The sequence below is a fragment of the Mastigoproctus giganteus genome, chromosome 3 (assembly GCF_048544385.1).
Source record: "Mastigoproctus giganteus isolate SK-2022 chromosome 3, ASM4854438v1, whole genome shotgun sequence".
Taxonomy (NCBI): domain Eukaryota; kingdom Metazoa; phylum Arthropoda; class Arachnida; order Uropygi; family Thelyphonidae; genus Mastigoproctus; species Mastigoproctus giganteus.
This window is the reverse complement of record NC_143577.1, coordinates 42,660,651-42,676,965: the sequence shown is the minus strand read 5'-3', so window position 1 is coordinate 42,676,965 and position 16,315 is coordinate 42,660,651. Positions and strand designations below refer to the sequence as shown.

General features: G+C 36.7%; 1 protein-coding gene across 1 annotated transcript in view; it reads left to right on the top strand.

Annotated features, from left to right (window-relative positions):
- The window catches only part of LOC150087905 (kynurenine aminotransferase-like), a 98,640-nt gene that overhangs the window by 47,076 nt on the left and 35,249 nt on the right, over positions 1–16,315 (top strand). The window contains exons 8-9 of the mRNA XM_090369961.1: positions 1,343–1,419; positions 13,338–13,427. Coding sequence (XP_090226087.1) covers positions 1,343–1,419; positions 13,338–13,427 — 167 coding nt within the window. The remainder of the gene's footprint in view (positions 1–1,342; positions 1,420–13,337; positions 13,428–16,315) is intronic.

Sequence of the window (16,315 nt, the reverse complement as noted above, 5' to 3'; positions counted from 1 at the left end):
GCTTTAAAGAAAACAGCAGTTTATGAGTTGAGTGGTTTAATTGGTTTAAAAACAGACAGGAAACATTAGAAGATGAACCTTGCGGTGGATGCCCTTCAGTGTCATGAAAGTGAAGGAATTCGTGCAAAATGATAGATGCATGATTGTTGTTGAAGTTTCTCACAATATCCTAACACCAGATTTAGGGATCTGTCGCATGTGTGCAAAGTTTGTTACATGCTTGCTTGCTGGCAGATGATCAAATGGATTGCAGGCAATTTGTTCAAAAATTCTACACAGGATCTGAGCTTCCTAAGAAAAGTGGGGTTGAGAGTCAGGTGTTCACCTACAACCCCGAGACCAAGGTGGAGTCATCCTAATGGCACATAAAAATGTCCCCACGGCTCAAGAAGTCTCATATGCAACAAAATCCAACGTCAAAGCCATGCTGATCGTGTTTTATGATGATGAGAGCATAGCACACCATGAATTTGTGACAGCAGAAGCATTATTCCTGCTTACTTCGTTAAGGTTTTGACACATTTGCATGAGAACGTGAAAAGAAGATGATCTCAGAAAGGGAAGGATGGTGGATCCTACATCATGACAATGCACCCAGTTGCACGGCAATGGATAACACAAAGAAAATGCCAATTGGCCCTATATGTACTAAGAAAACATGATTTTAAAAAACAGTTTCAAAGCTTGGGAAGACCAGTGGAGCAAGTCTGTGCATGCGTCCGTGCATGTGTGTGCACATTACTTCACGTGAAAGTAGAAAAAATGTGGTGGTGCATGATGGATAGATTCTCCCATGTAATAATTCTGGGAAATCAGTAAACTTAGCCATGTTATTTTTGAGAGGGACCTCATTGGTTCAGCACTATTAGTGCAGGATTAAAAATGGTAAATAATTACATTAATGAAATAAATTTCATTCATTTAGATTTAAACTATTAAAAATATTTAAAAAACCATAAAGAAATTATTTTAATTTCACAGCAGTATATACATGTGAACTATTGAACAGAACAGATAAAGAATATGTGATAAAGAACTATTGAATGGATAAAGAATGCAAGTCTGGAATGGTCTTGTAAGTTTGTTTTTACAAATTAAAAGGAAAAATTTTACCCACATTATGTACTTTTATGAATGTTTCATGGTATATGTACTTAATGTCTGAAACACTATTTAACATTGAGTGGTAAAAGATCAAAATCAAATATATTCTATGTTTCATTCATTAATATGTATTGTAAAACTGTGTTATGGTATCTTTTAGCTATGAATGGAAAATAAGATTATAATAAAAATGTAGTAATGCTTTCTTTTGCCGATTTTTATTTTATTTTTTTATTAGCAACTTTACCAGGAATGTGGGAAAGGACAATTACAATAGGAAGTGCTGGAAAGACATTCAGTGTTACAGGATGGAAGGTAATTGTTATTATTCTTAAAGGTCATGTGACTTGACATTTATGTCAAATAACATTTCTTTTATAGCTATACTGCCATCTTATAATCAAACAAAAATCATTTATTTTCTTATGCTAGATTTGTTAGCAGCTTACAAATATATACCTGCTTAGGATAGTTTGTGGTAATTTTATCCATAGAGAAACAGAAACTAGGATCCTGTAACTTTTTAAATAGAATTCTTTAAATCTTTTAGTATATTTATTTATTTCAGTTTATCTTATAAGGTAAACAGAAATAATTATTTTTTTTATATATAAAAAATATACTTTCAAAAACCATGTTGTAATATTTTAAAACAAACAAAATACAGAATCCCGAGTGACTGACTCATTTTATGTTCATTATTTTATAACACATAACAAGTAGCTGTTTTCATGAATTACATTAATGCAATTGTCACACTGATTCCTCTTAAAAGGTTTGAATCAGTGTGACTGGTTCTAACTTCTTTGATGTTATGTGGTAGGTAATTTTTTATTTACAAAAGTTATTATTATTAGTAGTAGTATTAATATTAGTATGCCCCAAATGATGCAAGGAAGTGGACTTTTTTACATCAGCCAAAAAAATAAAAACAAAAAATAGAATACTCGTACTATTCTCATTCTTCAAGGTAACCATCCAATCTGTTTTTGAATTTAGTCAGACTTTTTTCTGGCTCTGAAACATTGGTAAGCAACATATTCAAAATCTCAGTCGTTTTTTTTTTTTTTTATGAAACCCCCAAACACGAGAGGTATTAGAACCTATAGTACTTAGTACCGTGCATGGGTTGGAGTTTGAAAAGACAAAAAGAAGATATTTGTTGACATTAGACTTGAACTTCTGTAGACTGTAATTTTCAGGAAATATGTAGAAAATGGCAGTTGAATGAATAAATGAGAAAGATGAAAAGTTGATTCTGTGGGTTTGAAGTTGGACAGTGAATGGATGCTGACTGGTGGCGGCACATGTTCGGACTGTTTTGAAACAGAGCGGGAATTATAGAAGCCAATTCAGAAGAACAATGCCCATGGAAGTATCTTTAGAAAAGGCATGCAGCAGACCCAGTACATCTATGAGACAGTGAGTAGAGAGACTCTGTTAGAGATGAGTCATTAATTAACCTAACTGCCCTCTTCTGAATGGAATCTAGAAGCCTGAGAGAGGTTTTGGTGGCACCACCCCAGATGTGGGAACAATATTCCATGGTAGGGCAGATTTGAAATTTGTACAGAGTGAACAGCTGTATGGAAGAAAAGTAGCACTGAGAGCGAAAGAAAAACCAAGTTTATTAGATGCAGAGGAAGCAATATTTGTAATATCCTTGTGCCAAGAGAGATTAGAAGTCAGAGTAATTCCCAAAAGAGATATATCATCTTTCCTAGAAATTGGAGTGTCACCAAAGATAAGCAAAGGAGCAGAAGAATCCTTTTTGCGAGATATGACAGGACTGAGTTTTAGAAGGATTGAAATCAACTAAGTTGTCTTTGCCTCACTGGAGAATTACCTGGAAATCAGTATTTTAAAGAATTGGTAGCAGATATTCGAGAAGTTGAAACTGATTGGAGGTGTCTCAAACTGGAAATTGGAATGCAATGTGCTATCATCAGCAAAAGTATAGATAGTGTTTTCGGTCAATGGAATAAGGTGCTTAATATACAAGAGGAAAAGCGTGGGAGAAAGAACTGAACCTTGGGAGACACCAAGACCTTTATGCCAAACACGATCGAAAGCGTTTGAGATGGCAAGAGAAACTGCTTGTGTTTCCCCTAACTTTTCCATTGAATTTATCCATAAATGGGTAACATGAGCCAGAATATCACCAGTGGATCGATACTGACGGAATCCATAATTGCGATCATCATTGATCAGACAGAAGGTTTCTAGATAGTTTAGGAGTTGGCGGTTAATTGATTTCTCCATTACTTTAGAAAGAGTAGAAGTAATTGCAATGGGATGATAATTGGATGGGAGGGATTTGTCATCCTTTTTTTAGGAACTGGCTGAATATAAGCAAATTTCCAAGCAGAAGGAAAAACACCTTTGGAATAAGAATGTGAAAAAAGGTAGCAAAGAACAGGAGTAAGTTCAGGAGCACAGGTTTTGAGAACAAGTGGAGAAATACCATCAGGACCTGGAGCTTTCTTGGCATCAAGATTTTTCAAGATTCTTCTGACATCCTTTTGATGGAAGACCACAGGAGACATTGAATGGAGCATGTTGGGAAGGGTGGGAGGTGTTTTTCCAAGATCATTAATACATGAGTTGGGAAGAAAAATGTGATACTAGAAAGTCAGCTTTATCCTTGGCTGAAGTGACAACAGAACCATCTGATTTTGACAGAGGTGGGAGCAGAGATGGGCAAAAGTTGCGGCCAATAGCTTTGGCAAGAGACCAGAATGGTCGGCTACCATTAGGGCAAGTTTTCTACTCTTAGACTGTTTAAATTCTAGTTTGGACTGATTAATAACTGCTTTACAATTGTTGCGAGCTTTGGTGTAGACAGAAAATAAAACTGAAGAATTGGAAACAAGCCAATTACGATATGCAACATTCTTCTCTTGAACAGTCTTAGCACATTTATTGAAAAACCAAGGTTTAGATAAAGGATGAGATTTTAAAGTGGAGTGTGGGATAAAGGATTCCATTCCTACAAGAATAATTTCACTGACACGATCTGAGCAAATGTCGACATCAGAAGTTTTGAAACAGTAATAAGACCAAGAAAAAGAAGAAAATAAATCTCGCAGGTCATCCTATTTTGCATTCTTGTAATGCCAAACAAAACGAGGTTGGGAATAGCCATGAGATAAAAGCTCCATTGGAGAAGAGACAATCACCAAGTTGTGATCTGAGGTGCCTAAAGGACCACTCACTTCAACCGTGTACTTAGAAGGGTTGTTTGTGAGAAAAAGATCAAGCGTGTTGGCTGTATGGTTAGGATTGTCTGGCATTCTGGTCGGTAAATGAACAATCTGTGCATGGTCATTAGTAATTGCAAAAGCCTCGGTATCTCATCCAGCTAGGTCTGTTTGACTAGAAAACGGAAGACAGCTGGAGTTGTGAACATTAAAATCACCAAGGAAAATTAACTCATTGTTAGGAAAGTTGGACTGGAGAAAGTCGAGTTGCAAAGTGAGGAAATCAAAGAGCTCCAAGTGATTAGTGGATTTGGGAGGACAGTAGAGACAACACACGAATTTGACAGAATGAGGTAGAGGGATTTTAAGCCAGAGAAGATTGAAAAGAGGAGATTTCTAATCATCAAGTCTCTGACAGGGAATATTGGAACAGACATATGTATAAGTACCACTTTTGAGGCGAAAGAAATCATACAGTGAATAATTTGGGCAACTAAGATGAGCAGTGGTTGAAACAACTGATAGCTGAGATTCTGTCAGAAAAAGTACATGGGGTTTGGCAGAGTGTAAGTGGAAATGGACATCATTGAGAATGTTGAGTGTGTCTAATGACACTCAACATGCTGCTGTAGAAACAATCATCCAATAAATTCACAAAAGCTTTGCTAGTGTGCGAGTGACCAAACCACAAGTTCCACTCAGTATCTGGGAAGTTAAAATCCGCTATCATAAGACAATATGATTTAATGGTCCACGCTATTTCTCTGTATAGTTGTTCATTGTACCATCAGAGTCATTAAGCTTATAACACACTCCTCTCAATTTTGTTTTCCCAGTGCTTATGTCACACCAAACTGACTCAACATTGCAGTGTTCACCAATGTTAACTGGATGCACTTTCTTAGATTTTGTGTTTTTTTAACTAACAGCATAACCCCTCCTCCCTTCCTATCCCGTCTGTCCTTTTTGTGCATATTTTACTCCCCAAATTACAATTCTTCATTCCTTATATCTGTGTGACACTTCGTCTCTAATATTCCAGCAGTATCTGCCTTTGATGTCTTGACACCAAACCCTCAAATTCATCAAATTTATATACTAAACTCGTAGCATTGGTGTACATGCAAGTAAACTAGCACCTGTTCTTACTCTTAATTACCCTAACACAGCCCATATATTAGTATTATCAATGGCCACATGGTATGAGGAAGCCTATGGCTTATGCTACACTAGCCAAAAAAAATAATAATAAAATAAAAATAAAATAACAAAAATAAATAAAATAATAAGAGAAAAGGAAATAACCAATGTGTTTCCCTCCTCCCATAGGTAATTATCCAGCTGTTCTTTGAATTTCCCCAAACTGTCATCCTCTACCACCCATGTAGGTAACTTATTCCAGTAATTTTAGTAGTAAATTAATAAGAGGAGTTTACCTCAATATAGTACGTGGAACACTTCCGTATGATACCCTCCAGAAATTAAAACGGAAAAAACGAAAAAATCGACAACTTACCGGTACATTAAAGTAAAATATAAATAATTAAAGTAAAATATAAATAATTAAATAATCAATTTAACACAATTCAAAACAATTAAAATTCAAATTAACGCAATTAAAAGAATCTAACGAAAAATTCAAAACGATTTTCCTTCCTAGTTATTTTTTTTCGTTAGATTCTTTTAATTGCGTTAATTTGAATTTTAATTGTTTTGAATTGTTTTGAATTGTGTTAAATTGATTATTTAATTATTTATATTTTACTTTAATTATTTATATTTTACTTTAATGTACCGGTAAGTTGTCGATTTTTTCGTTTTTTCCGTTTTAATTTCTGGAGGGTATCATACGGAAGTGTTCCACGTACTATATTGAGGTAAACTCCTCTTATTAATTTACTAATATTATTATCAACGTAGAACATATTGAGTATTTCAGCTCTGATTCATACTATCAAATTAATTCCAGTAATTTATAACTCACTGGCTAAAATAAAGCTTCCTACAATCCAACTTGTAATTCTGGCCCCTTGTTCTAGAATCATTTATAACCGTGAAAATTTCGTCCTTATTCATTTTACTATTGCCTCTCAGAGCCTTAAACACCTCAATCAAGTCTCATCTAAGGTGCCTAGTTTCCAAGCTCTGCAACCCACATATTCGAAGTCTTTCCTCATATGGATGCCCTTTTGCCGATCTCATCAGATGAGTTTGGCCAGTCTTTGGACCCTGTCAAGAAGCACAATGTCTTTCTTTAGGTGGTCTCCATACTTGAACACAGTATTTCAAGTGTGGTCTAACACAGGGTGTCTCAAAAATATATGGCATAACTTCAGGAATGAGTTCCTCATATGTTGACAATAAAAATATTTTATATCAACATAGTTCCGGAAATGCTTGGTTTCCGAGTTTTGAAGGTCTATCTTTGACACTTAATTGTTCACATCACTTTATAGTAATTCTTCAAAATGTCCACCTTCTGCCTTAATACAGGCCTCATATCAACGTCTCATGGACTCGCGAAGACGATGCCAAATTCCTGGCATGTTTTGTATTGTCTCACAACCTGCCACAATTCGATTGCGGAGAGTTTCCACATCAGCTACCAGAATTGAATACACCAATGACTTTAAATGGCCCCACAAGAAGAAATCTAGTGGGTTTAAATCAGTTGATCGTGGAGGCCAGGCAGTTGGTCCACCTCTACCTATCCACCAACCAGGAAACCTTCGATTCAGGTAATTGCGGGCTAGGTGGCTGAACTGTGCTGCGCCGCCATCGTGCATGAAGTGTGCTTGTTGATGAATGATCAGTGGCATGTCGTCCAAGAAATCAGGCATGTTGTTTTCCAGAGAGTTTCTATACGCCTGCCCTGTGAGTTTGTTTGGAAGTATATGGGGCCCAAATAACTTATCACCAAAAACACCCGCCCAGATGTTGAGGCTGAACCGCTGTTGGTGATGTGATGGAAGAATTGCAAGTAGGTTTACCTCAGCCCATAAATGCTGATTGTGAAAGTTTTGGATTCCATCTCGTGTGAACTGTGCTTCATCTGTGAATATCACTAAGGCAGAAAAGTGAGGAGTTGTACCACACTGCAGCAAGAACCACTGGCAGAACATTACTTGCGCAGGGTAATCTGCTGGTGGCAATACCTGTACCCATTGCAGATGGTAAGGATACAGTTGGTGTTCTCACAACACTCTCCAAATAGTCGAACGTTGAACAGCCAGTTGCATTGCTATTCTGCATGTGCTGATTCCAGGAGTGGCATGCAAAACATCCAAAATCTCCTCTACTTCAGGAGTCATAGATCTTGGTCATCCTCTGTCGGCAGCACGAGGTGTAAAGGTCCCACATTCACAAAGGTAGCAATGGATGCCCTCAGACGTTTTCCTGTCTGGACATCTTCATTCTGGGAACCTTTCGTGGTACAAATGACAAGCCTCCAGAGCATTGCCATTCACCAAACCGTACATAAAGTGCATATCTGCGTGCTCCTCATTTGAGTACATGGTCTGAATGGACAACCACGGACAACCACCAGATTCTGTCGGTACCTTGTGATGAAGGAAATCACATGCGGGAGATAAGACATTCCAGTTAATAACTCGGGAACCAAGCATTTCTGGAACTATGTTAATATAAAATATTTTTATTGTCTACATATGAGGAACTCATTCCTGAAGTTATGCCGTGTATTTTTGAGACACCCTGTATAATAGGATTATGACATCCTTATCTCTACTAGCAATTCTTCGATAAATGATCAATAGGACACTATAGGCCTTCCTTACAACCAGTCTACAATGCTCGGAGAACTTTATGTCTGACCATATTGTAATACCCAAGTCCCTTTCCTCCACTACCAGCTTTAGTTCAACTCCACCAAGTGGAGTTGAACTAAAGTTATTTTGGGGTTACTGTTCCCCAGGTGCAATACCTTACACTTTGCTGGATTAAAGCCTAGCTGCTATTTTTCTGACCATTCCTGAATTCTATCTAGGTCACTCTAAGATGCTCTGCTTGGCAGTGGTCATTAACTGCTCTACCACGCTTTACATCATCTGCAAATTTAGATGTCACACCCTCTATCCCTTCATTGATGTCATTTATGAAAATCAAAAACAACAGTAGTGCTAATACTGATCCTTGGGGAACTCCACTTCTTACATCAACGAAACCTGAGGAATAACCATTTATCACTACCCTCTGCCTCCTGCCCTGAAGCCATTCAGCTATCCATCTAAGGATTTTTCCTGTGATTCCAACCTGTTCTAGCTTATAAAGTAACCACTCATGTGGAACTGAGTCAAATTCTTTGCTGGAATCCAAATAAACAATGTTGAAATTACTCCCTAAGTCCAGCTCTTGAGTGACCTTGTCAAAATAGCTAACCAGATTAGTTAAACATGATTTTCCCTTTACGAAACCATGCTGAGTATCCTTCAGAATACCATCTCTATCTAAATGATCCTGAATTCCAACCTTGATTATAATTTCCATGATTTTCCATACTACTGAAGTTAGACTAATCTGCCTGTAATTTCCCATCCACTTCACTCTTAGAACCGCCCTTATGTTTTGGAGATATATTGGCACTTTTCCAATCCAACAGAATTACTCCCGAGTCCAGTGATACTCTCATAATTAGCCTCAATGGTTCAATGCACTCACTTGCCATCTCCCTTAAGATTATAAGGTATATGCCATCAATTCTTGATTAGACCGGGGTTCGAGCCCGTCACTACCAAATACGGAGGATGCGGAAAGGTCAGGGAATGACCACCGCACCAGAGCAATATGGCCTTAGTTGCTAATGCTCCTAAAAAAAACCAAATAACAATAACAATGCCATCAACCCCAGGAGCCTTACTTACCTGTAGGCTCGAAAGTTTTTTCATTAAATAAACGTCAAATTTCAACATCATTAATTACATTTTTTCAGCTTCACTCCCATAATTTCTCATTGTCGTAATGGGTTTTTCTTCTGTAAATATTGATGCAAAGTAACTGTTGAGTTCATCTGCAACTTCAGCTAGAGTATCTAATACTATCCCACGTCCATTACATAGGAGTCCAATTGGTATGACCTTCTCTTCTTTGTATTTATATATGTAAAGAATTCCTTATCCCCCCTTCTTTGCTAGTGATTTCCATTAATCTGCCTTTGCTAACATAACCTTTTCTGTGGCACTATTACAGATCAATTTGTAGCTGTTATAGGCTGCAGTACTTTTTATTGCTCTAACTTTTTTTTTTTGTTATCTTTTCTATTTACTTATATATTTAATGTATTTACTTGTTCCAAGATGACTCCGAGCAGTCCTGGAAATCCTTAGCAACTTGCTTTTCAGACTGCTGCTCATTCAAATGGAAGCAGTGCAAGAATCACTTTCACCTCTGCCTGCAGCTACCGTTAATCTATTAGTCTGACCCACCTAACACTGCCTCTATCACATCAGGAACTATTCTTGCACCCTTTCTATTTAAGTGTATCCCATCCCTGTAGAAGCAGTCTTTCCTGTTAACAAGCACAGAGCACACTGAGAAAATTTTACCCCATGAGCCTTGCACAATTTCTCAAGGGCCGAATTGATTGACAAGGCTCTCATCATATAAAAGTAAAAGTAAAGTGCAGCCATTATCAACCCACTGCAGGATGGAAGCCTCCTCAACAATTCATGCTGAGGGAAATGGACCATAATCTGCCACGCTGGTCCAGTGCGGGTTGGCAGATCGACCGTATTCAGCAGTCAGGGGCTTGAACCCCGGTCTACTCAAAGAGCGTGTGCTACTGCACTCCCACTCCTGCCCACTTGGCTACGGAGGCCGACTTCTCATCATATACTCCCTCCTATCATCACTGGGCAGAATTGCAGAAACTTTCAAATTTAACCCTAACTTGAGACTTTTTTTCAATGTTGACCTGTACCTTTTAAGTAAGTCCGCAGATCTACTCTTAATGCACAACATTAAGAGTAGATCATTAAGAGTAGTAGTGCCATGTACAACAATATCATATTTTGTGCCCTTAAAAGATAACATCTGCTTTACAACGTCATCAATCCTGGGAGACATACCCTAGTCCTATTCCACCTATCCTTTTTTGCACAATATATTTTCTGTCTCCCTGACAATAGTGTCACCGACAATAACTAGCTCCCGTGGGACCAGCATATTCTATTCTGCTCTGAAGATTGCCACTGTGTTGCTTGATGCACAAGAGTGAGTTGTAGCATTGAGTTGGGCAGCTGAGAGCTTGATGGGCCCCCCATTTTAATTCCCTCAAGGGCATTTACTCTACTCTTAAAAAAACTCTCATAGATGTCCATCAGAACGCTATGTTGGTGCCTAATTTCTTGACCCTCTCTACACCTAGCACACACACAAAGACATCATCCTTGGCTAGATCATGTCTTGTTCCAGATAGGTCTGCAAACATTTCAGAAGTTGTATATTTTTTTAGGCTGTGAAGCATTGGAGAATTGCCCCTTTGGATTTCCCCTAAGCCACAGCACTCCCACTACTTTGTGCACATTGCTTTGCTGCTCTAGTACACACGAAGACATCATCCTTGGCTAGATCATGTCTTGTTCCAGACAGTCTGCAAACATTTCACACATTGCATATTTTTTTTAGGTTGTGAAGTGTTGGAGAATTGCCCCCTTTGGTTTTCCCCCCAAGCCACAGCACTCCCGCTACTTTGTTTTTTTGTTGCTTTGCTGCTCTTATATTACCCTTATGCTGTCAAGTTCGAGGTATATGCTATCAAGTTACGTTATATCATAATGATCACAATGTTAAATTAGTTATATCCTTAGCTAAATACAAATGATATATGCCCAACAAGTGATTAAAACCCTTCTATTCCACTGCACTACTGGTTATGTTCTGCGATATTCATGCCAAAAACTCTGATACAATAGCAGTATGAGCAGTGAATCGTAACTTACAAAAATCACTAATTAAATTTAAAAATAAGCTAACAAATGCTACTAAGCCTATATAATATCTTGCCAAACACAATTTAATATGTTAATTAATCAAGAATGCTGTAAAAATATCAAAAATACTTATGTATTGTGAAGTTATACTTCATAACTGGGTGGTTATTATTGCAATACCAGGATTCTTACCCACCCACTGATGAGAAGCTGAACAGCCTTTAAACGGCCATCTGGGTCGTGGTATCCACTGAGAATAAGTAATAATAGTCTTCTCCATTGGTGAAGCGTTACTTATACGAAGTAGTGCAATATCAGGCAACTCGTGAAGGTATTCACAATATGAGATATGATAAAAACAATGCCATTTTTCCTTTTTCGGTATTTCACTACATTCAAACATGCTGCTAATGCACTCATCTGTTATGTTTAGTGAATTTTCTGTAACTTTGTTTAGTGAATTTTTTAGTTGAGGCTTTAGCCCTAAATGTTGTCAGTATATTTTGTTAAAAACTTGAGATTGATTCATTGTTTGATTCTTTTGTCTGTCATTTTTCAGGAAAACTACAAAAACACAAGGTAATGAATACTTGTCTACTGCAAAGTTAATGAGCATGTTGGAATGTGACTTGGCGGACAACTAGAGAAAGGTTCAAGGTCAGCTACTGTGCTTTTGTTTCACAGTTGGTGCTTGTTGTGCAGTGACTATGCAATCAGTCCCATTATTTAATAGCCACACCTTGTATATAAAAAAAAAATTTAAAGAAACAATATATGCATATCCCTCTTCATGTAGATAACTATCTAGCTGACCTTTGAATTTCTCCAGGCTGTGAGCCTCATGCACCTTGTGGCGGTAACTTATTCCAGTAATTAACTTAGAAGCTAATTAAAAGCTTCCCATAATTTGGCATAAATCTGTTTTCTTGTAATTATAATTATGTCTTTATTTCTGGAATAATCCAATTTTGGAGCAATCATCCAATTTTTCAAAAAAAAACATATCATATAGTGTTTCTGGTCCATACATTTCCCAGTCCACAAACAGTTGGAAGTTTTCCAAAATGAGGCAATCATACTTACTAGTCCATTCAATTTATTTAGATTTTTGTTACTCTCTTCAGAGTCAATTGGCCAGTAACATACCCCACTATTGTCTTCTCTTTACTGTAAATCATTTCACACCACACCAACTCAACGTCCACTTTACTGTTTTCTGCGTTGGGAAACGTCTTTGCCATATCAGGAAGTTTTTGAACAGAAGAATCACTTTCCCCACAGTTCCTTCCTTCACTCCTGCCTCTCTTGAACAGAGTATTTACTGAAACGGAAATTCTTCGTATTGTATCTGTGTGGCACTATGCCTCAGTAATCCCAGTTACATCAGCATTAGTTTATTTGATCAAAACTTCAAATTAACTTAATTTTTATACAGAACTCCTGGCATTAATGTATAAAAAAAATTTTTTTTTGTACTTTATTGCTTTTGACCACTCCGATACATCCCTTCTTATTTAAAAGTTTAATTTCTCTGATTCTAATTTTCTAATAATTTTCTTCAGATTTTTATTTAAAAGTTGATAATCTCTCTCTTTCTATCTTATACACAACAGGAACTAGAGACAAAGTAATATTTGTGATAGTCAAAGAAGGAAAAAAAAAAAGCATACAATATATATGAAATAAGAAAGGGAAATATAATATTAAGAATTAAAATCAGATCTAAACCAAATGTGTCTGCATGTTTTGTCCTCTTCCTGTGGTTATTATACATCACAACATGTTCAAAAAGAATTAATATTCACCTTTATCCCCCAAGAAAATAATTGAAAATCTGTAAATAAAATAAAAATATTTGTGACATATATTTTTTTTCTAATTACCCATAATTTTTTTTTATAATTACACAAATCAGGGTTAAATATTTGAAGAACTTACCTCTATTTCTTATGATAGGCATAGTAAAGCTATACTTTGCTTTTTATATACTTTCTTTGCCTTTAGTTTTAGATCGATTGCAATTTCTATTGAGTATTTTTTTTTTTTTCTGCTACATCATTTTATAACAAATATTTAATTTTTCTAGATAGGCTGGGCATATGGACCTCAGCATCTCATGCAAGCCCTTCAGTTGCTGCATCAGAACTGTATTTATACTTGTGCCACACCACTTCAGGTAAATATAATTATTTCTGTTGATGCTATAATTTAAATTTAGTGCATTTATTCTGGCCTTATTTGCTGTTTAATTTAATTTCTGTAGATTGCAGTAGCATTACAGAAGAATGTTACCATAGCTTGACTCATTCCCACAAAGATAAATTTATAATGTTGGGATTTTTTGCATTTGCAAATCCACAGAAATGATTATTGTCATGAATAACAGTCATCTCCTCAGTATGTAGCCAAAATGGGAGGTAGAGAAGTCTTTTGAACAGAGCAAATGAGGTTAATGTGATATCCAAAATTCAAGAATGTAGAAGATGTGCAGTATACATAGACATTATATTTTATCCACTCTCTTACTAATCATCAGACGATTGCAAAACAAAGTTGATGCAAAGTTTATATAAAGGCAACAGTGTAAAGCCACACAGTGTACAAAAAAGAAAAGATTGTTGCACAGGTATTAATGTGATCTAAGCAGTCACTAAAGAAGTTTGCGCAACAGTCTATGAGTGCTTTACACATACACTGTTCTGCAAAGGGTATCTCATTAGCATTAGCAGAGGCATATGTTGCAAAAAAAACAAGCTTATACAGCATCAGCAAAAAAAAAAAACCTTCCTATTTCACCAACCCATTCACTCCAAAAGTTTTTCTAGTTCTGCCTTGAATTTACTTAAGCTGTCAACTTCCACGACAGATGGAAGCTTGTTCCATCAATCAACCACCCATTGGCTAAAGGCAAATTTCCACACATCTCTTCTACAACCGTCTCAATTTGAATTATGCCCCCTCAGGTGCCTAATCTGAGCAGGAGGAAGAATCCCATCAGCATTGCGCTTGCTCAAACCATTCAAGGTCTTTTATGCCTCAATCAGGTCACCTTGCAGGTGCCTAGTCTCCAGACACTGCAATTTGCAGGAATTAAGCCTTTCCTGGTAAGGTAAATCCTTTGTTCCACTCACCAATCTCGTTGCCCTCCTCTGTACTTTCCAGCAGCTCTACATCCTTCCTAAAATGAGGCCTCCAGACTTGTATATAGTACTCAAGGTGTGGCCTAACCATAGCCTTAAAAGAGGATAATCACTTCCTTATCCCTGCTAGAAAAATTCCTATATATCATTGACAAGACACCATGAGCTACTCTTGCACCTGTCTGCACAGCTCAGAAAACTTCATATCTGACTTAGATTCATAATTCTTAACAGCAGACTGTTGGCATTACCTCAGCAACTTCAGAGGTTTTCCTCAAGCAAAACTCCCTTAAATAATTTAATACCAGTTAGAGAAATAGTTTACAATTTTGAATGAGGTGAAGGACAATTTTTACTTTCAAGTAAGGCAATGTGCTGTGTTGAGAGTATAATTTTTTGCAGGGCAGGAGGCAAAATAAAATTTTATTTCTAAAGCAACATAATGCAAGCATAATATTTCACATGACAGTTGCCCCATGCTTTTGTTACTTTTTTCTGCATGAATTTCTGAATTGCAGGCTTCTCCTTGGTAACCAACTTTAATATAATAAGACTTACAGAAAGGAACTAACAATCAACCACTCACTGGCTGAAGGCATCTTTCTGTGCATCTATCATGCAACAACCCTTCCTCAATTTGAATTTATGCCCCTTCATATGTGTAGTCTGAGCAAGAGGAAGAATGCCATCAGCATTGAGCTTGCTCAATCATTCAAAGCCTTAAGCACCTCAATCTGATCACCTTGCAGGTGTCTAGTTTCGTTGCACCTGTTCTAGCAGATCTACATCATTTATCTTTATCAGATCTGCAACAAAAGAGAGTTGATAGTGTTTTAATCCATATTTATGAACTGAAATTAAGGTACCAAGTCATCAGTGGAAGGTATTCTTTGATTCAAATTTTTAAATAACATTCTGCTATGGACTATAAAGTATTTAAGGGCAAAGGCCTCATGCTACGAGGTAGAATGACTAATATGTAGGTTAGTGCATATGCATCATTTTAACATAGCTATCTACCAAAGTAGTTAAATTAATTAATTAAATTGGCATCGTTTTGGTTATATCTCATATTGTGCCTGCCTTCACAATGAGTTGCCACAGTATTGTACTACCTCAAATAAATAACACTTCATCAGTGGAGAAGACAATTGTTATTTATTCTCAGCGGATACCACCACCCAGATGGCACCGTTTCAAAGCTTGGTGGGTGGGCAGGTACCCTGGTGTTGCAATAGTGACAACCCAGTTATGAAGTATGACTTCACAATATGAGAGAGGCCGATGGTGCGTAGTGATATAGACTATAAAGTATTTAAGGGCAAAGGCCTCATGCTACGAGGTAGAATGACTGATATGTAGGTTAGTGCAAATGCATCATTTTAACATAGCTATCTACCAAAGTAGTTAAATTAATTAATTAAATTGGCATCGTTTTGGTTATATCTCATATTATGACTGCCTTCACAACGAAGGCAGTCACAATATGAGATATAAGATTTTTTTTTTTTTTTTACAGTAGTTAAGGTTAATGTAAATGTTTAAGTGAGTGACATGTATTTTACTCATATGTGGTTATATGACACATCTGCACAATATTTACACTCTCATATTATGTAAATAAGTCACAACTGAGTTGTCACCCCTTATACCTCTGGGAACTAACCTACTCACTGATGAGAATCCAAATAGCTTCAAAACAGAGCTGTCTTAGTAGTCGTACTAACTGAAAATAAGTAACTGTAGTCTTGTCTAATGGGGGAAATGTTACTTAGTTGAAGTATAAGGAGGATAGCTCATTGTAAAGGATTTCACAATATGTTACAATAATGATGCCAATAGACAAACTTAGGTTTGTCTAAAAAATTCAACTACGTAGTAATGATGCAAATGCACTAAATCATGTCATAGTTTGAACTTTACG